Genomic DNA, 22184 nt, shown 5'->3' with positions numbered 1-22184 from the left:
ATATATTCATCACAACCATCGCGAGAATTTGAAAAAAATAGAAATAATAATAATAATAATAATAATAATAATAATAATAAATTTGAAAAGTCATAAATCAAAAATTGAATCGATGGAATTTTATGTTTTTTTTTTCAATTTGCACAATAAGTCAAGACCAATCAAAAGTGGTGACAAAAGAATTTATTGAAGTCAAATCGGACCGTCCTTTTTTTCCTCTGCAGCGCCCCCTTCAATAGAATCTGTGCACCCCTCTAATTCTACTTCCACAGAGTACTCGTACTCTGTGATTCTAAAAGCGAATCTATTTTTCCGACATAAAATTTCTTCAAAAAAAAAAGTCAACACCATCGTCAGCAGCAAATTGCAGAGATGGGTAGCAGAAGATTCGAATCTTCGAATTACAGAAATCCATGTTTAACGATGCATCAGCCATGGGCTTCTTTACTTGTTTATGGCATCAAACGCATCGAAGGCAGATCCTGGCCCTCCCCCATTAGAGGTATTTAATTTTGCTGATTCTCAATTAGGGTTTCAATTCATTCAATCCCCCAAATTAGGGTTTAGTTGTTCATTTTGCTGATTCGAATTAGGGTTTGAATTCATTCAATCGCCCATTGGGTTTAGTTGTTAATTTTGCTGATTCGCAATTAGGGTTTGAATTCATTCATTCCCCCAAATTAGGGTTTAGCTGTTAATTTTGCTGATTCGCAATTAGGGTTTGAATTCATTCAATCGCCCAAATTTGGTTTTAGTTTTGTTTTTTTGCACTGCAGTATGAATTTAGGGTTGTGAGATCACCAAATTTGAGGAATTTAGGTTATTGATACAACTCTGATTAGGAGATTTGGAGTTATGTAGTTTTGTGTATATATGTGTGTTGTGTATGTATATATGCGCATGTAAATGCGTTTATAGATTTTAGAACGGAGATAATATTACATGTTTGTCCTTTTCATTTCCCCTCCAAAAGGACGACTCTGGATTCATGCTGCTGGGAAGGTTCCGGAAGCTGAGACGATAAAAGCTATGGAAGATTTTTACCGAGAAATTTACGCAATGAATGGAATTACGGATATTAAATTCCCCGAGCATTACCCTGTCTCGAGACTCCTTGGTATTAAATTAATTATATATATTCATGTAAATATTTTATTGCCTGATTATTTCAATGTTACGAATACGTCATTTTTTAATTTTTTTTATCAGGTTGTGTTGATGTAGTTGGTTGTGTTACGTGTGAAGAGCTAGTGAATTGGGAAGATGTACCTGCATCGGTAAAAGCTTCTAGAATATTCTATTCGTGTTAGTTTTTGGTATAGCTTACTCTTGATTTTATCGGGCTTAATTGTTTATGCTCGTTTATTTTTGAATCTTTTGAATTCAGGTGAGATTAGAAGGGCAAACAGCTTTCTGTTGGCTTTGCGAACAACCTCAGGTTTTTTCTTCAAATTCTGATGGTTTTAGTTTGGTGTTTATTTCGTAATTAATTATTATTTTTGGCTTAATGAAGAAATTAAGTAATTACGAATGTTAATTAATCCACGCAGAAATTGATAGTGCCGTTTGAGATGCGCGGGCAACAAGGTGTTTATAATCTTGAAAGGAAGGTAATATTATGAGAAACCATTGTGTATATTTTTTTTTGGTTTCGGCTTGATTTTCAAATCGCCTTACGATTTATTTGATTTTTTTTTTTTTTTTTTTTGGAAAATTGCGATTTATTAGATATATGAAGCGGCTGTGAGAGGTCTCTGTTCGGTGGAAGCTCCGTTACCGGTGAAATTTCCGCTTCCAAATCCACAAGATCGTTTTTCTTTGAAACCGTGCTCACTTGCTTCTCGTTCGAATTCCGTGTCCGAAGAGGAGAAATCACCTAATCTTGTGGCGGCAATTGCCGGTGCTAGAGCTGCTGCAACTCAATTCTCGAAAAATAATAACAATAATTTGCAATCTTTTAACGGGGCCGATATTGAAGGCGAAAAGACGCCTGTGTCCTCTAGAACAAGGAATAAATCCCATGACAGGGTTCAATGAAAACTTATAAGTGGTGAAATATGGATTTTAAGGAAAGTTTACATGTAAATATCTAGTTATTATTTGTGTATCATATGTACTTTAGGAAGAATTTGAAGATTTTTAAATTTTGAATGAATACTTTGATTTTTTTTATTTTTTTTAATTTACGATACTAAATTCGAGATTGATTCGATTATGTTCGAACCAAAAAAAAAAATCATTCATTAAGCTATGAAGCGCAACTCGAGCTCGATTAGAAGAAAAAAAATGACGAAAGAAATGGCTCGATTAAAACTTAAAACACGAATTTTCAAACTCGATAAAAATTAAAATAAACTTAAAACAATTATATTTTCGGTTCGACTCGATTTCTACATTCTTACCATCAATTAAATCTCAAGTTAATCAATAAGACAAAAAGTAATTAAGACATAAGATAAGAAAAGCTATCTCATAGATAAACTCGATTATTAAGAATCACTTATCATCACTTCACTTTTATGCAATGCTAGTCAACGATTACAAATTGTCCAAAATGCCCTTCGTTGCAATACCCCCAACGCCTATATAAAGAAATCGTGGCACACTCTCAACCAACACACAAAAAACATGGCTTCTCAAATATTCATCCTATTGCTAATCACTTTGATTAGTTTCCCAATTATTTCATATGGTTACTATGCTAATGAGAATAATTTGGATGCACAAACACTTTCTCTCACTAAAGATGAATCTCTTGTAGAGAGAGAAAGTGAGCTCCACATAATAGGGCATGACAAAGAAGATGGCCCCATACCATTTGAAATTAAAAGGAGAAATAACAGAAGACCACATCGTCCGGGCAAGAGGAGGCCGCCCCGCCCTAATCGCCGCCGGCCACCACCTCCTCCATCGGACGACGGTGACGACTGACGATGCTCGATAAATTTATTCGAGTGCTAGTATATGAGATACATGCATTATTGACTAGGAGGAAAAACTTCTAGCAAATATTTAATAAACATGTATCTAGATAATGAATAAAGTTGCACTTGTTTTAATTTGATTGTGTTTTATTTCTTTTTCTTTTTTTAAAATATATAGTTGCCTTTTATCACTTTTAATTCTTTTAATGCTTAATCATGATAAAAAAAAAAAAAAAAAAACCTCCATATCTACATGCAGATAAAATCACATTTAATATCTCTCTACTTTACAAGAACACCTCACTATAAAAGGGTCATAAAATTCCAATTTTTCGTGAGCAAACAATAATATTCAGATTCCGTTTCATAAAAAAATCGGAAAAATCAAAATTGGAATTTGGGAAATTGGAACCAAAAAATTGTTCCAGAATCGAAAAATTTCGGATATCGAAATCGGTAGAAATTGAATATTCGTTCCAATTTGGACCTCTAAGTTGATTGAATTAACAAACAAAATTCGGTTGACTTTTAAACATAATAAATAATCGTTTCAAGTATCATTTTATTGAATTCATAAAAATTCATTTCTAGGTTACAAATTGTATAAACTAAGTTGAAGGAAAATGATTAAAATTTGGCAATTTCTTTTATTAAAATAATTACCCAACAATATTACTACACGTGTCCATCACTCCCGACAAATGCTCGATACTCGTCTCTCCTGGTAAAATCAGTGGCTTCGTATTTCAAACTCTGGGCAATCATTTTCTGGACATTATTCGCAATAATTTGGTGGCTGCTCGTTTTCCGGCCGGAAGAAGGTAACCTCGTACGCCGGCAAAGGGTTCATGTAGAAGAAGAAAGGGTCATCAAGCCACTTGTACCCCCTCGCCGTCGTTCCGTGGAACACGCTCGTTTTCACGGCGATCGCCACCGGCGCAATCTGATCGGAGAGTTCGGCGAACAGCGGCGAGAATCTCAGAAGGTAGGGCCCACGGCCGGTTGTCTCCTCCGGGAACATCACCAATGATTTTCCCTCGTCCATAAATTTCCGTCCGATCAGTTTGGCGGCGGCGGAGTACGAGATGGTGGTGGTGGTTATGCGGCGGCGTCGAGGGTGGTTCTGTGGGAGCAAACGAACACCACTCCTCTTCCTCCGGTGGCGGCGGTGCCTTTGATTGTGATTGGGCAGGCGAGTAGATTCATGATATAGTAAGATAATGGGGATTTGTGGGAAAGCGAAGCGCTGAAAACGCGGAGGAGAGATAAGAGAACGCCGATGGGGAACCAGAGAACAACTAGCAGCGCCGTCAGTGGAGTGGGCTTCCCGACGAGTCGGCCGTCGTGGAAGATGACGGGCTTTGGGAATGCTTCCTTTCTCATATAATATTATTTTAATATATATTATAAAATACAATATAATACTGAAATGTTAAATGTCGTCGTTTCAATTTGACCAATACTGTATTGACTTCGAACTTGATTTTGACATATTTTTATTTTTATTTTGGCAAAATTCGAAACACAAAAACTGTAGTCTTTTAGGTTAATTATCTAATCCAACTTAGATCCGCTAGATTGGATGTCGTGTGACAAAATTATACATGAATGAGTCACATTCTGAATTTTAGATACATCAAGACATCAAAATTGTGAGCAGTATCCATTGATTCATGTGTATCTTTCTCATCCGACGTCCAATTTTGGTGATTCAAGTTGGATTAGAACATTAACTCAGAAAACCACAAATTCTATTTTTCGGGTTTTGCAAAATTTGGAATTAAAAATGATCAAAATCACGTTTAAAGTCGAAACGGCATTATTAAAGCTCGAACGACATTTATCACATCCCTAATTAATATAATATTATTTTAATGTTCAAACCTTTCAAAAACGTTTCTGTATTTAAGTATTTTAATGCTACCTTTGGAAATACGCTATAATAATGTAAAAGAATAATATAAACTAAGTAATTACGTATGTTAATTAATCCATGGGGAATACGATGCTACACTCGGTGATTTTCACCGGGTGGCTCTTTTCTTGACAAGTGTCATTTTTTATTTATTTTATAATTATATTTCTAAAATCCATTGGGCCATAACTGAATCCGTAGTGAGAATTTTATTAATTAGAGTGTCTGATTATATTCACCAGGTGTAGCATAGAATTTCCCTTAATCCATGCAGAAACTGATAGTGCCGTTTGAGATTGCGCGGGCAACAAGGTATTATGAGAAACCATTTTGTGTATTTTTATTTTTTTATTTTTTTTTGGTTTCGGCTCGATTTTCAAATCGCCTTACGATTTATGTGATATTTATTTTTTTAGAGAATTGCGATTTATTAGATATATGAAGCGGCTGTGAGAGGTCTCTGTTCGGTGGAAGCACCATTTCCGGTGAAATTTCCGCTTCCAAAATCCACAAGATCGTTTTTCTTTGAAACCGTGCTCACTTGCTTCTCGTTCGATATCTATCTCCGAAGAGGAGAAGTCACCCTAATCTTGTGGCGGCAATTGCCGGTGCTAGAGCTGCTGCAACTCAATTCTCGAATAATAGTAATAATAATAATAATAATTTGCAATCTTTTAACGGGGCCGATATTGAAGGCGGAAAGACTCATGTATGTGTCCTCGAGCCTCGAGAACAAGGAATAAGTTCCATGACAGGGTTCAATGAAAACTCAGAAGTGGTGAAATATGGATTTTGAGGAAAGTTTACACGTAAATATATTTGTGTATCATATGTACTTTAGGAAGAATTTGAAGATTTTTTTAATTTTGAATGAATACCTTAGTTTTTTTGTTGTTGTTGTTGTTGTTTTTGTTTACGATACTAAATTCGAGGTTGATTAGATTATATAATGAACTAAATTTTGAACAAAAAAAATTAAAAAAATCGGTCGTTAAGCTACGAAGCTCAGCTCGAGCTCGATTTGGAGTAAAAAAATGACAAAATAAATGGCTTCGATTAAAACTCGTGATCTCGATTCAATTGCTTATCGAACTAAGTTAAAACACGACTTTTCAAACTCGATAAAAATTCAAATAAACTTAAAACAATTAAATTTCCGGTTCGAATCGATTTCTACTTTCTTAATTACCATCAAATCTCAAGTTAATCAATAAGACAAAAAGTAATTAAGACATGAGATCGATTAGAAAAGCTATCTCATAGATGAACTCGATTATTAAGAATCACTTATCATCACTCCACTTTTATGCAATGCTAGTCAACAATTACAAATTGTCCAAAATGCCCTTCGTTGCAATACCCCAACGCCTATATAAAGAAATCGTGGCACACTCTCAACCAACACACAAAAAACATGGCTTCTCAAATATTCATCCTATTGCTAATCACTTTGATTAGTTTCCCAATTATTTCATATGGTTACTATGCTAATGAGGATAATTTGGATGCACAAACACTTTCTCTCACTAAAGATGAATCTCTTGTAGAGAGAGAAAGCGAGCACCACATAATAGGGCATGACAAAGAAGATGGCCACATACCATTTGAAATTAAAAAGAGAAATAATAGAAGACCACCTCGTCCGGTCAAGAGGCGGCCGCCTACTTCTGCACGCCCTAATCGCCGCCGGCCACCACCTCCGCCTCGTACTGAGCCTCCTCCGTCAGACGACTACAATGAATGCCAATGACGATGCTCGATAAATTTATTCAAGTGCTAGTATATGAGATACATGCATGATTGACTAGGAGGAAAAACTTCTAGCAAATATTTAATAAACATGTATCTAGATAAATAATAAAGTTGCACTTGTTTTAATTTGATTGTGTGTTTTTGTTTCCTTTCTCTTTTAAAATATATAGTTGCCTTTATCACTTCTAATTCTTTTAATGTTTAATCATGATAAAACAAAAAAAAACAAAAACATACTCCATATCTACATGCAGGTAAAATCACATTTAATTTATCTCTCTACTTTACAAGAACACCTCACTATAAAAGGGTCATAAAATTCCAATTTTTTCGTGAGCGAGAAATTAATTCAGATTCTGTTTCATAAAAAAATCGGAAAAATCAAAATTGGAATTTGGGAAATTGGAACCAAAAAATTGTTCCAGAATCGAAATCGATAGAAATTGAATGTCCGATACAATTTGGACCTCTAACTACATTGAATTAACAAACAAAATTCGGTTGACTTTAAATATAACTAGTAATTCACCCGTGCGATGCACGAGATCAATTTTTTCAAAAAAAAATATTTTGGATAAAATAAAACGAACGAAAACTTTGAACAGTTGACATACATGTAAATAATACAAAATATTCATTTGTTTGTGATTTACCTTCATATTCGCTGAAAATATTTTGTCACACAACATTGCTCGTAATTTTAGTTATATCGCCCGATTCTGAGTTGATAATTATTTTTTATCTCAAATCTACTTTTATCTCTGGACATTGCGGCGTACAATTGCCTATCCACCCTAATATTAACACTAATATTCCACTAACAACTACTACTACTAATACTAAAACCAACATTGATAATACTAATACCAATACTAATATTAATACTAAAATCAACACTAATAATACTAATATTAATACTAATTTTAATATTAATACGATGATTAATACTAATAGTCTAATACTAATATTAATATCAACACTAATATTAATAATAATACGCCACTTCTAATATGAATATTTAATGTTTAAACTAATAAGCCAATACTAATAAGAAAACTAATACTAATACTAATGCTAATGCTAATGTTAATGCTAATAGGCCAAGACTAATATGAATTTGAATACTAATAATAATACTAATAATGATAATAATATTGATATTGGTATTGATACTGATACTGATATTAATTTGATACGAATATTAATACACATACTGATACACATACACATATTGATACTGATACCGATACCGATACTGATACTAATATTATTATTAATACTTATACCAATACTAATACCGATACTAATATTCATACCAATATTCATACCAATAATCATACCAATACTCATACCAATACTCATATAGATATAGATATTGATACATATATTGATACTGATATGGATACTCATACTCATACTCATACTGATATTGTTATTGATAAATACTAATACTAATAGTGATACTGATACTAACACTGATACTAATACTGATACTGATATTGATACTCATACTAATACTAATACTAATACTAATACTAATACTAATACTAATACTAATACTAATATTAATACTAATACTAATACTAATACTAATACTAATACTAATACTAATACTAATACTAATACTAATACTAATACTAATACTAATACTAATACTAATACTAATACTAATACTAATACTAATACTAATACTAATACTAATATAACTAATACTAATACTAATATTGATACTGATATTGATATTGATATTGATATTGATATTAATACTAATACTGATATTGATATTGATATTGATACTATTGATGATACTGCTACTGATATTATACTGATACTTATACTGATATTAATACTGATACGAATACTGATACTGATATTTATACCCATACTTATACTCGTACTCATACTCATACTCATACTCATACTCATACTCATGCATACTCATACTCATAGTGATATTGATACTGTTATTAATACTGATACTAATATTGATATTGGTATATACTGATAGTAATATTGATATTGAGATTGACATTAATACTAATACTAATACTAATACTAATACTAATACTAATACTAATACTAATACTAATACTAATACTAATACTAATACTAATACTAATACTAATACTAATACTAAAACTAATAATAATATTAATACTAATACTAATATTAATACTAATACTACTACTAATACTAATATTAATACTCATACTCATAGAGATCTTCCTCAAATTTCAGTTTGCAATCTCAACAAATCCGTAATCGAGACCTACTTCATAAAAATCAATCTCGTAATATTGTACGTCGATTTATTTTCATTGGAATATCAAACCATTTTGTTTTAGGGAAAGAGATAATTTCTCTAAAATGTTTTTAATGATCCAAAGAATACACACACATAATGTCCTCGTTGGATTGACAACATCGATTTTCACATATGTATATTTTACTATATATTTCACACATTATTTTTAATGTGTTTTTTTCCTTCCCCGATCAATGTAGAATGCTATATAATTTATATATTTCTCTAGTTAGTATAGGTTTTTCTGCAAAAACATTACTTCTAAATCCTAATATGCTTGCATAAATAATTATTCCTATTTCAAAACATACAAAATCAAATATTGTCACAAATACATCTAGGCACAATGTTTCTAATATATCATAATATTGGAATTACAGTGAATGAAGAAGGGTGAATCTAATGTCATGTATGTACATAAAGATTCAAAAGATTAACAGCAAAAAAAAAATTATGAACGTACAAACTAATAATATTTTACATAAATATTAAAAAATGATAAAAATAAAAGAATTATTACGATACGTACAAATTAATATTGTAACATAAAAATATAAACACTAAAGAAGATTTATTTAAACATATTCAACAAATTATATAAGAATCTCTATTACAAATAACGAAATACATACATGAGTTACTTTAGTATTTTTTTATTACATTATCACCTTCATTAAACTCAACTTCTTCATCGAAACTAAACTTACAATTATTGAATGTATAATCAAAGATGGAAAACCAGAAGTAAAAGTTTTTAAAACCCATCCATATAATATATCTAAATCATATATTTGTATTCTACGCAACGCCACAATGCTTCTCCCTTGCGGACGTCGCCGCATATAGCACACACGATGTTATCCATGGATCTGAAAATTAAAAGGAAAGCAAAACAATGATTTGTTAGATTATTATACATACGCATAAATAATAAACGTATAACGTAATAAACATTTGGCGATAAATAAAATGCTTCAAAGCGAGCATGCACATCGCACAATACTGATCGCATTATGAAATTACAAAACATAAATATGAAGAAAAAAAAGTTTTAAGGTGAGGACCTTGGTTTAGCATGATCATAACAAAACGTGTTGAGAAAGAATGAGATAAATGATCAGTTTGTGTTGATGGTCTTTATACTTCATTTTCACATACTAAATAAGTTAATAAAATAACTTTAAGCAAACAATATATTTTATTATTTTTTGTGTTACTCGGTTAGAACAAATCAAACAAATTCAAACAATTAGAATTAATAAGAATCCGAAATTATTGAGATGCATAATAAATAAATGCGATTGTTAGGGGTTACTAAAAAAATTATTCAAATCACATGTATTGATTTGATAATAACATTAAATAGTAATAAATTAATCAGAATCAGAAATAACATAACCAAGGAAACATAACAAAAGTAACCAATTTTAATATAACATGGCTTTTAAAATATTACCACTTTTACGTGTTTATTAGGTATAAAATATTATGCTCATAATTTATTTAGCATAATACACACATTGATTTGATACAGTAATAAATAGAAACCTAAATAACATCAATTTGTATATAACAAAGACAAACATAACAAAAAATAAATAAACAAATAAAATCAGTAATCAATCATATCCTTAAAATTCATACTTTAAATAAGAATATCAAACAAATGAAATCAAGTCATTAATCTTATCCTTAAAATCAATACTTTTAATAAGAATATCAAACAAATCAAATCAAATTATTATTTTATGCTAATGTAAGACATTATTTTTTTCCTTCTCTAAAGTATAAGTTGATATGCAAAATAATCATTACAAATACTTATGTTACAACATTATCGAAAATACAAAAAAAAAAAAAAATCATATAATGAAAAATGCTAGGAAAATTAAATAAATAAAGTAATTTATATAATTAAAAATTATTAAAATAATTAATTCGTAATAAATGTAATAAAAAATAAAAATCTAGTTAATAATGCGTTTTATTACTTCATTAAATATTTAATGGAATAATATTGAAATATGTTACTTATATATACCATTTATTAAATTATTTATGACAATTTAAATATATTTCATTCCATTAATTGACATATTACTATTCAATTAATATATTATAATTTCCTAAGATTGAGTATATAAAAAGGACAACTCGATACAATATTTTATTCCATTAATTGACATATTATCATTCCATTAATATAATAATGCATTAATAAACTAAATTAATGTACAATTATAAAACAATATAATTACTATATAATGAATTCGTGATAATATATTAGCACTCAACATTTCAATGTAGTTCAGTGAAACAAATTAAGAAAAAAAGACGAAAACAATAAGTTTCCAAAAACAAAAACGACAGATGATCCAACTTTACACGAATTAAAAAATGAAATATATAAAATTTTAAAGAGCGAAATTGCATATATAACCATATACTAAATGAGCTTGATGAAACAATATTAAAAATAATTACAGACATATATAAAGAATAGAAAATTGATAATTGCATATAATGTTTTACATTTATCACTTCGATGACGGTCTTTTAAGGATTGAAAAAAATGAGTATTTTTTCTCGCACAATTCATATGAGATTCACGAAATTCTTTCTATTCCTTTGACGCAACCAATGTCGTCACACATAGCCCATATGTCGATATTATCCATAATATCTACAAAAATAACATAAACAAACAACAAATAACATGTTAGACTAAATACATGTATATGTGTAAATAACCATTAGACACATACATTATATCAAAATAATGAAATAAAGAACATGTAAAACTATGAATATATTAACAACAAAAAAATACAATATTTCCTCTTTGCAGCCATTTCGGGCTGACCTATTTTTTTTATTTTTATGCGAGTGTAAAATTCGGGTGGAGAGTATGAGTGAGTGAAATGGATTGGAATGAGGGGTATTTATACTTGAATTTTATATAATAAAAAAATAAATAGTAAGTTCTTATGGAAATACACATTTAATGTTATAATCTTACCAATTATTTGATTAGATATTTTCCATGAATTAACCATATGAATCAAAACCAATCAACTTAAATAGGTAAGAAATCAAATTATATGACATAAAATTGGGGAATGATTGATAATTTATAGTAAAAAAATATTTGAAATTCAAAATTTGGAATACAAAAATTTTAATTTCAAATTTTAAATGTTGTTTAGTTATTAATATTCATAAAATTAAATTAATACATATACATTAAGTTGGCAAAATATTTAAACAAAAAAAATCCATGTATAGTGATTAATAATTATTAATGATTTGTAAAAATAATAATTATTATTATTATTATTATTATTATTATTATTATTATTTTCGAATATTATTATTAAAAAAACTAAATTCCAAAATATATATCATAAAAAATGAGTGTTCTATTTAAAAAAAAAAAAGACATTCGAAAAATATATTTCGGAAAATTAAATAAAAAACGTGAGATAAAAACAATTAATCAACCGTGTATAGATAATTAAATATAATAATAATTATTTCGCTATAAAAAAATAGTGTGTAAAATATGATATAAAAAATCGAATACTCGTTAAAAAATTGAGTGTTCTGAATTTAAAAAAAAAAAGAACAGACGAAAAATATAGTTCAGAAAATTAAAACTATAAAAAATATAATATTTTTAGAAATGATAGGAAATTAAATTCCTGAAATATTATATATAAATATGTGGTAATTATTAAATGATTGTGTAAATGTGAAATAGGAAAAAACTTAAAAACATACCTAAATAAAAATGACACATAATCAATTGAAGAATCCACCTCATCAATTGAACTACAACTAAGCAATTTTGACAAATGACATCATCATTTGCCACATGTCAATCATTGAGGGCATAGATTCTCTTTTTATATTATATATAGATAAATAATCGTTTCAAGTATTATTTTGAATTCATAGGTTATAAATTGAAGGAAAATGATTAAATTTCGTAATTGTTTTTTTTATTAAAATAATTACCCAACAATGTTATTACACGTGTCCATCACTTCCGACCAATGCTCGATACTTGTCTCTCCTGGTAAAATCAGTGGCTTCGTATTTCAAACTCTGCGCAATCATTTTCTGAACATTATTCGCAATAATTTGGTGGCTGCTCGATTTCCGGCCGCAAGATATGTAACACGTCTCCTCCGGCGAGAGTTTGTTCAAGAAAGTAACCTCGTACGCCGGAAAAGGGTTCATGTAGAAGAAGAAAGGGTCCATCCACTTGTACCCCCTCGCCGTCGTTCCGTGGAACATGCTCGTTTTCACGGCGATCGCCACCGGCGCAATCTGATCGGAGAGTTCGGCGAACAGCGGCGAGAATCTCAGAAGGTAGGGCCCACGGCAGGTTGTCTCCTCCGGGAACATCACCAATGATTTTCCCTCGTCCAGAAATTTCCGTCCGACCAGTTTGGCGGCGGCGGAGTACGAGATGGCGGTGGTGGTGGTTATGCGGCGGAGGCAGGCGGAGACCACGGCGGCGTCGAGGATTGTTCTGTGGGAGCAAACGAATACCACTCCTCTTCTCCCGGCGGCGGCGGTGCCTTTGATTTTGATTGGACAAGCGAGTAGATTCATGATGTAGTAAGATAATGCGGATTTGTCGGAAAGCCAACAGCTGAAAACGCGGAGGAGAGATAAGAGAACGCCGATGGGAAACCAGAGAACAATTAGCAGCGCCGTCAGTGGAGTGGGCTTTCCGACGAGTCGGCCGTCGTGGAAGATTACGGGCTTTGGGAGTGCTTCCTTTCTCACGGGCCGGACTCCGGGCCTTGCCGGTACTACGTACTTTTCCTGCATTGACGGAGTATCAAAGTTTCGGTTAATTCGATATTTAGTCCTCTCATTTTGACACAATTCAATTTTGAAGGCATTAACTTTATATATTTAGCATTTTTAATCCTATTGTGCAAAAGTTTTTATTTTCTTCTATTAATTATAGATATGACAAACAAACTCTTCAAAATTTGATTATATGATGCTTACAAATTACATATTTGCCTTTTAAGTTGCAAAATCAAATTTTATGGACAAATATAAGAATATTTTTTTCTGCGATTTTACTAATCAACTGAGAGAATCAAGATTTCACAAAGTTATTGTATGAAAAATTGAAACAGTGTGCAACTTAGAAGATTGAGTCCCTAAGTCGAACAATTTAGAGGACGAAAATTACAATTCTTTTGTTTGTATATGCGCGTCGAAAATTGTAGCATTTTCAATTTTTATAATATTTCAATTACTAAAAAAACACTTCAAAATTAAATAAAAACACATATTTCAAATTCCCTACTATATGGTATACACTAATAATGAGTGTGTTACACCAACTATTTCGTCATGAGTTCGAGTTATTCGGAGAAGAATTGGAGAACCAGTAATTAATTAACAACTATAGTTCTTTTATAATAAAAAAATAAATTAAAAGAATAAAAACATTTGCTATTATATGCATGCAGGCAATTAACAATTGTAGTAAATAAATGAATATATGGGAGCAATATAAAAATATTAAATAGGGATGATGGTGGGACGAAAAAAACCTTGCAAAGTTTCATGAAGGGCAAATCAGTCAATCTATCCCCAATTCCAATATCAGGCATATTATTCCCAAAAGTACCCCTAAGAGCAACAGCCTTATTCTCGCCGACAAGCACCGCCGTATCACCACCAACAAAACCCGTCGCGACGCCCATGTACGACGAGATCTCCGTCCCCAAAACATCGTCGACGCCCAAATAATTCTTCAAGAACGGCTCCACCATTATCCTAGGATTCGCCGTCACCACACACTTTCTCCGGCAAGACCTGAAAACCCGCCACGTGTCGGGGTGCATGTCCTCGGAGTAGTGCTTCGGCAGAACCGCCGCCGCCGCCGATTCGATATCGGAAACCTTCACTCCGGCGAACGTGGCGAAAACGAGCACCCGGATTCCGGCGGATTCGGAGATGAAATGGTACAGAAGCCCCGCCAGTGGGGCGGCCGCCAGCAGGAGGAGCAGCCGGAAAATCCCGCCGACGTCGAAGGCGATTAGCGCGAAATACGGGAAGGAGCTCCGCCCGACCAGCAGAGTTCCGTCCAGATCGGCGGCGACGGTGTCGTTTTGTCTGCCGTCGGAGTTGCATTGGTAGATTGTGGGGATTCTCGTAAGAGAATCGTGGGTGTTTTTTACGACAGGCATTTTAATTAATTCTTTTAAAATTATTTAATTGTTCACCATGAACATGAATTTGGAGTTTTATACTAATTAATTCTTAACTTTTGGCTAATCTAGTTTTTAGCTAGGGAGTTAATAATGTTTTAGGTTAGGCTAAGATCACAATTAGCTGTAATTAATAATGGTTGTTAATTAGTTAGTTAATGCAGTTCACTGCTATTTTTGCAAAGTCAAATGTTAGAAATCTAAGAATAAACAGTTTAGCCTTTCTTTCACCAATTAAAAAGAAGGGTAAATTACGGCCAACTCCCTGAGGTAAGATCAAATTACGAAACCCCCTCTTTTACTTGGGTACTTACAACCACGCCTGATCAATTTTTGATCTTCTTTCACGTCCATTCTTGCGGTGTTAAATTTAGTAAAATCTTCTAGATTATGTGGAATATTCTTCAGTTTGTACCCGTTATATCTCATTCGAGCTCCACATTTTGAAGTAAGATCATAAGATGTATTTTTTGGCTTGTATATATTAGATTGTGGTGAATCAGAAACTGTATTTTTGCACAAAACAAGTACAAACTAAAAAACATTCCACGGAATCTAGAAGATTATGTTAAATTTGACACCACATGAATGAACGTGTAAAAAGATTTATAGTTGAGGTGTAATTGTAATTACCAAAACATATGAGGGATTTTTCGTAATTTAATCTTAACTCAGGGGTTGTTGTAATTTTCCCTAAAAAAGAAAATAGTGGCCATAAATATTCACCAATTAGCACTAGCTTTTCACAGCGGAACAACTCAAAAGCTCTTCCAAGTAATCAGCACCCAAGTCTTGAAACACCACCACATCCTCCGCCACTTTCCCCTTCCTACCGCCGGAGCTCCGCCGCCTCATGGAATGTTTTCTCTTCAAAGCCATCACCGGCGAACACCCCTCCTCCTCCTTAATGCAATCCCTTATCTCCCTAAGAGACTCCCGCACCCTCTCCACCGGAAAGTTGAGGACCGCCGCCTGTCCCCGCATAGCGAAGGCGGCTTGGTCGTACGCTAGAGCGGCGGCCTCGGCCGTGTCAAAAGTCCCCAGCCACACCCTTGTGCCGTTTCGAGTGGAATCCCTTATCTCCGCCGCGAACTTCCCCCACGGCCGCCGCCTCACGCCGCGGTACGACTTGATCTCTTCCAGCGAGGAGGAGGAATTCACTTCGTCGCTTTCCTTGGGTTGTTGTAGGTTTTCTCCCTCCGCCAAGACCCCGAAAAGGAGCATTTCTTGCGAATCGTCCTCGTTAAAAGGAAGGGAATCCCATTCCCGTGACGGTCGGAATGATGATTCCGACGAATTGAAGGAGGAATTATCGGAGGAGAAATTGAATTCCATTTGGAAATTGAATTTTTGTAAGTAAGAATAGAAATGAACCAAGGTTGTATTTATACCCATGAGGAAATGTCAAATATAATATTATTTGGAAACTCGTATGAATCGAGTCGGGTCGAACTCATGGTTGTTGTTTGAATTTTTACTTTGATCTGATAATCATGCAATCGAGCTCGAGTAACTTAATATTTTATAAATATCTTATTATTGCATTCTTATTGAAGAAGCTGGAGCCGAGCTTCACAGCTTATTGACCGAAAATATATGTTCGAATCATATATTAATATCTTAATTTACTTGTCGGCCCTATTGTAATAAATAAATAGTTGATATATGTAGTCGTAACGTTAGAACGTTAGTATTAAAATTTGATAGTAAATTAGTATTTTTTTTAATAAAATTATGGTAAATTATCAAATGCAATACATAACGAGAGCAAAAAAGGGAATGACAAAGGCGAATGTCTGGATTTTATTTATTATTATTATTTAGTATTATTATTATTATTATTATTATTATTATTATTATTATATTTATTTTAATTATTATTATTTAGATATTATTTTTTGGGACACAGTAGGAGGAACAAGAGGGCAAGTATGACACGTGGGTCAAAGGTCGCCAGTGTCAGGCAGCCACGTCAGACAAATAGCTGACCGTTGAATTATTTCTAGATAATTAGATTCTGTCTGGGGGTGAAATCGAAATTTAACTTTATATTATTAGATTTTAATACCAATCATGTCACTGTTAAAATCTAGGCCCCCTCCCAAAGAAAAAGGAGTATCGAATTTAGTTGCGTGTTTGATCGCAATTTTCTTTTTACTTTAAAATTGGGATTCATTTGAATTGATTTACCAAATTAATTGTATATACAATTAAACCTCCACAACTAATAAATTATTTATTTAACGAAATAGATTGCGTGTTTTGTCCCACATGGTTATTAATTTATCGAGATTTTTCTGCGTACTCTAGTATTTCAAAATTTCACATTTAATTAATTAGAATCATCATACCTTAACTGTAGTATCTGTACTCATGGGAATTAACTGATACATGTTCACTTGTTTCAACCGTTAGATCATCTCTTACACAATCAATCAAGTTCGTTATTATTATGAGATATATGTTGGTCGTTATCCAACTGTGCAAGAAGGTCAATGAACAATAGTATTAGTAGTTGAGTTTGATGGATGAAATGACCAAATACAGACCCCTTGGAATTTTATTGATAATTGATTGGAACTCACCAAATTTGGTAACTTAATTGAAATTCAATTTAGTGATGCAGTCAACTTATTGGTCTATTATATAAGAAATATAAAAAAAAAAAAATATTTAATTATGAGATATTGTATTGTTTATTTTTTGTAATTTTAAACGATACCAATCATCTTCCAAACCTTAGTTTATATTATTTGAAGTCCCCAAACTCTTGCTCCAAAAAAAAAAAAGTCCCCAAACTCATAGTTAAACATATAAGCCAATTAAATTTCAAGCACATGAAAATGATATAATACTTCAATTATTTGTGGGCCTCCAGCTCATAATTAAATTATATAATACTCTTTTTCTAATTTTATTTTTAAAGAGTTTTCGTATTAAGTGTCACTATAGTTTTGCTCCATTTAGCATATCCGAAAGTTGCTAACGAAATTTCAAGATTTTTGATATTTCGAATTTGAAGTTTCACGAAATTGTCGATTTTCATAATTCGATTATTGCGAATATTTCGGTTTTAATTAATAATTGGTCTAATATTATATAAGAAAAATAATGTAGCAAAATAGAAATTTCCAAGAAAACCATTTTTTTGTTAAGCTTTTGGGCGTCCATTTTCATTTTATTTTGGAGAAAGATGTTTTGGGAGAAGAATTTGAAAATAAAATAAAGTTTGTTTGTATTTTGGGAAGAGACAATTTGTACTGTAGCAAGTCAAATCATGTCTAGAAGGTGTTGGAAAAAGGTATTTTAGAAGAAGAATTTGAAGGATAAAGTGATTTTAGTTTGTAATTTAGTGAAAACAATTTTTATTGTATCAGTCAAATCATGTCTGTTAGAGAGAGAAAATTTTAAATTATTTTTGGGGAAAGTTTTTGAAAATATTTCAGAAATATAATTTTATTTTGGGGAAAGAATGAAAATAATTTGAAAACCTAAACAAACATAGCCTTTATGTTCTCAATATCATGGTAGGGGACAAAATATTTCATGTCACTTAATTATATATGAAGTTATGAACCGATACAAAAATATATTCTTTTGGAAAAAAGCTTAGACAGTTAACAAATCATATTTTGCCACGTCATCCAAATTCTTTTTATTGTAACTTGTCCAAATTGCCCTATTAACTCTAGTAGAAGATAAGAATCCTTTTTAGGTTTAAAATCATGAGAAGGGGGCAATGTGGTCAATTTCTTGATGGCAAATCATTACAAAATGCCTATCTCAAGATGTTAGTTTCGGTTTATGGATGCTACACCTGGTGAAAAGTACCGGGAAATTTTGCACCATAGATCCAATCAGACCACTTGACCAAATTACGCATATTATCTGACATTTAACTCGTTTGACCATTGACTTTTTTAAAACTCAACTCCTACCCATGAACAAATTACATTTCCCTCACTGAGGTTCGGTTTACGCGTATATAGACCTCTCATATTGCAAAATTATTACAAATCCCTCCCTTCAAATTTAATTTTATCGCAAAATTAAATTTTAATTCACGAAATCATAAAAAAAAAAAAAAAAAAAAAAAGAATCCCAAGTGAAGGGCTAATTAGTAATATGGGCTCCAGCTCCACGAAAGTAGTAGATGGATCAGGATCCGAGTGCAGCTGGGTTCACTAATGTGGGCTCCGGCTGTTTGGGCTGCTAAGATTTTATTTTGGGCAAATTACAAGGAACCCCTGAGATAAAGCCTAATTATGAAAATACCCTCCTTGTTTTGCATAATTACGAGCACCTCCTGATGTATTATTCTTCTAACGACTTTACCCTCGCAGAGATAACAATAACGGAATCGTATATATTCCATGGAATATCCATTTTATAATGGGGTCTACTTGTACCGTTAGAATTTTTTTTATACTTTCAATTTCGAACCCTTTTTTCTTAACATAAAATTTGTTTAATGTTAGCGGTTTTTGTGTTATAAGGGGGTTTGTGTAAGGTTTTATATTGCATGAGGGGCCAAGTGTAAGAAAATCAGAAAATTAAATTTGTGATGATTCTTTTCTCTTTCATTTAATAATTTTTAACACATGAATATTTTAGATAATTATTAAGTTTTGTTATAATTTTTTACAAATAATGAATGTTTTTTCATAATTAGGTCTCCTTGTAATTTACCCCTATAAGTTTGAAAGGTCACTTTAACTTACAAGGCTTAGTTGAATTGATGTAATTCTTTTAATAATATATATTATCTTTTGTTTTTCTTTAATAATAAAAAAAAAAGTACGAATAAGTTTGTACTTTTGTACAAATTCACATGCATATATATCAAGTGTTGAAAAAGAAAGAAAAATAAAATAGAATCAATTCAATTCAATTCAAAATACAACAAACAGTTGAATACCCAGCTTGTAAGTCAATTCAAATCACATCAAAGAGTTGAACTTTTCAATTCGTCAATTCAACTCAGATACTTGACCACTTTCAGTTTATTTATGCAACTTGAGAATACTGTTTTCAAATATAGGAGTATTAAATTTTCGAATTGATCGAACTGTCGGTTAGTTAGTATTATCGGCCCGATAATAGTTTTTCAATAAAGAAAATTTATTATATAATAAATTAGAAATTAGAAAATATCGATCAATCAGATAATTAATATCGTCCAAGCCACTTTTAGAAATGTTGTTTGGCAGTTCATTAACTGTACACAAAATGGAAATCGGAATAAATTTCCGAATTCTATCCATTTCGATCCGAAAATATTCGAATTCAGAACCGTATTTTTCATTCCGAAATTCCGATTTTCTATTTTTATTTGAATTTATTTGAAATGGAACCGGATTTGTATATAAAATTGCTGGAAATTTCGATTTACGATTCGATTTTAGTTTTAAATTTTTTTAACATATTTAATATAATTTTATGATATATTTTCTAAATCTATAATAAAACTTATGTTGTATTTTATATTAAAAATATGAATAACGAAGGACCAAGTAAATTATAATCTTAGAAAAGATTAATAGGTACTAGAAACAAGAGATTATAATAAACTAATGTAATTTCCGAAATTCCCATGATTCCGAGGCATTCCATAATCGGAAATAATTTTTGCATTTCAATTTTTTAAGATCGGAAATTTGAACCCAATTTTTTACTTCCGAAACAAATTGATTTTATTTCCGAAAAAGGCATTATTTCAAATCCAATTTCCACCCCTAATTGACACATAAAATCCATTCTCGACACTCATTATATATATTTTACGTATATATAAAAGAACCAAATTTATAACCGACAAGCTTCTTTATGCTGACAACAACATATATTAGTTTGGAATAAAAACAACAACAAATAATTATAGTGACAAAAACTGTTCATAACATAGTTTATAAGCACAGCTACAGATCTCTCACTGATGATTAATTGCAAGCTAAGGAAAAATATTAAATATCTAATAAATCATTCCACATTAAATATTTATTTATAAAAAAAAAAAAAAAACAATTAAACCAGAAACACAGACAGAAATCTTAACCATTTGAAAATCTTAAAGTGTTAATTAATTATTAGAAATCTCTTGAAAAATTATAATTTATATTAATATTTATTAATTATTAGTGTTCTTGAAAAATATCTGGACGATATTTCTTGACCTAATAATAATAATAATTAATTAAGAAAAATTGCTTATCAGTCCCTTTTCTTCTCTCTTTTATCGTCAAGTAGTTCTTCCAACAACTTATCGTCGTAGTACTCGAACTCAAAAACCTCCCTCCCGCCGCCGCCGCCGCCGCCGTGCATGTGATCACCCGGCGTAGCAAAATGGGAGGAGCTGCTTGGCAAGTTGTACTCCTCGGGGAAGTTAAGGATCGCCAGATGGCCTTTCATGGAGTACGCCGCCCTGTCGTATGCCCTCGCCGCCTCCTCCGCCGTGCCGAACGTCCCCAGCCAGACGCGGGCGCCTTGCCGCCCGGTGTCGCGTATCTCCGCCGCGTACTTCCCCCACGGCCGCTTCCTTACGCCTCTGTACTTGATTTCGCCGGCGTCTTTCTCCCGGCCGGAGCCCTTCTCCGATCTGTTGCTCGGCCCTTCGTCGTCCATCGGTTTTTTTTTTTTTGTTGCTGAGTCGGCGGTGGATGAATTAATATGTAGAACCGAGTCGGCAGTTATATATATATATGGTGAGAAAATTCAAAAGTTGAAGAGAATTGTTTTTATTTATTTTAAGAAAAAAAAAGATTATTTAATTTGTGTAATGTAATTTTTCAAATCAGAATGCTCTCTTCTCTCTCTTCCCTTGCGAAAACCCTAACCCTAACCTAGCTTGTACGTCTGCCATGCCTGAACCAACGCCGGCGGATGTCGGCGGCGACGTTCCTCCATCAGCCTTCTCTCCATCGATGGATCCTATCAAACCTGTTGTTCGTACCTTCGCCCAGGTAATTACACCGGCTGCTCCGAAGCCACCACCTGTATGGTTCAATCCTATCAATCTCTCGCTACCACCTCAACAGTTTACGTCT

The 22184-nt window shown here is 32.1% G+C and overlaps 3 protein-coding genes and 1 pseudogene across 4 annotated transcripts; 1 reads left to right on the top strand and 3 right to left on the bottom strand.

Annotated features, from left to right (window-relative positions):
• Positions 1 to 188: 188 nt before the first annotated feature.
• Positions 189 to 2172, top strand: LOC105963345 (RNA-binding ASCH domain protein). 2 transcript variants are annotated; one of them, XM_012987739.2, is made up of 6 exons: positions 189 to 502; positions 974 to 1117; positions 1210 to 1277; positions 1388 to 1438; positions 1551 to 1610; positions 1729 to 2172. In XM_012987739.2, exons 1-6 carry the CDS (start codon positions 373 to 375, stop codon positions 2035 to 2037), a joined length of 762 nt encoding a protein of 253 aa, XP_012843193.1. In that variant the 5' UTR covers positions 189 to 372; the 3' UTR covers positions 2038 to 2172. The 2 variants fall into 2 exon arrangements, with proteins under 2 accessions (XP_012843193.1, XP_088670073.1); XM_088813947.1 differs by having other exon boundaries at positions 263 to 594; positions 655 to 1117.
• A 10644-nt stretch (positions 2173 to 12816) lies between these two features.
• On the bottom strand, positions 12817 to 15600 carry LOC105963344 (glycerol-3-phosphate acyltransferase RAM2). Its single transcript, XM_012987738.2, has 2 exons — positions 14482 to 15600; positions 12817 to 13732 (listed from the first exon to the last, which is right to left on the bottom strand). Exons 1-2 carry the CDS (start codon positions 15118 to 15120, stop codon positions 12926 to 12928), a joined length of 1446 nt encoding a protein of 481 aa, XP_012843192.2. The 5' UTR covers positions 15121 to 15600; the 3' UTR covers positions 12817 to 12925.
• Positions 15601 to 15669: 69 nt separating this feature from the next.
• Positions 15670 to 16536, bottom strand: LOC105963255 (ethylene-response factor C3). The gene has a single exon (XM_012987649.2). It carries the CDS (start codon positions 16534 to 16536, stop codon positions 15877 to 15879), a length of 660 nt encoding a protein of 219 aa, XP_012843103.2. The 3' UTR covers positions 15670 to 15876.
• Positions 16537 to 21198: 4662 nt separating this feature from the next.
• LOC148764883 (ethylene-responsive transcription factor ERF096 pseudogene) lies at positions 21199 to 21790 on the bottom strand (annotated as a pseudogene).
• Positions 21791 to 22184: the final 394 nt, after the last annotated feature.

Source organism: Erythranthe guttata, chromosome 14 (genome assembly GCF_056151865.1).
Source record: "Erythranthe guttata isolate IM_541 chromosome 14, IM_541, whole genome shotgun sequence".
Lineage (NCBI taxonomy): Eukaryota > Viridiplantae > Streptophyta > Magnoliopsida > Lamiales > Phrymaceae > Erythranthe > Erythranthe guttata.
Note: the sequence above shows the minus strand (reverse complement) of the source record. Positions and strands in the feature narration are given on the sequence as shown.

Bases quoted from the DNA above. Each gene is read 5' to 3' on its own strand.
- LOC105963255 (XM_012987649.2), bottom strand. From the start codon at position 16,536: ATGGGTATAAATACAACCTTGGTTCATTTCTATTCTTACTTACAAAAA.
- LOC105963345 (XM_012987739.2), top strand. From the start codon at position 373: ATGGGTAGCAGAAGATTCGAATCTTCGAATTACAGAAATCCATGTTTA. The intron at 1,118-1,209 runs GTATTAAATTAA...TTTTTTTATCAG, and splicing joins CCCTGTCTCGAGACTCCTTG to GTTGTGTTGATGTAGTTGGT. The intron at 1,439-1,550 runs GTTTTTTCTTCA...TAATCCACGCAG, and splicing joins GGCTTTGCGAACAACCTCAG to AAATTGATAGTGCCGTTTGA.
- LOC105963344 (XM_012987738.2), bottom strand. From the start codon at position 15,120: ATGCCTGTCGTAAAAAACACCCACGATTCTCTTACGAGAATCCCCACA. The intron at 13,733-14,481 runs GTTTTTTTCGTC...CCGTCAATGCAG, and splicing joins CCTTCATGAAACTTTGCAAG to GAAAAGTACGTAGTACCGGC.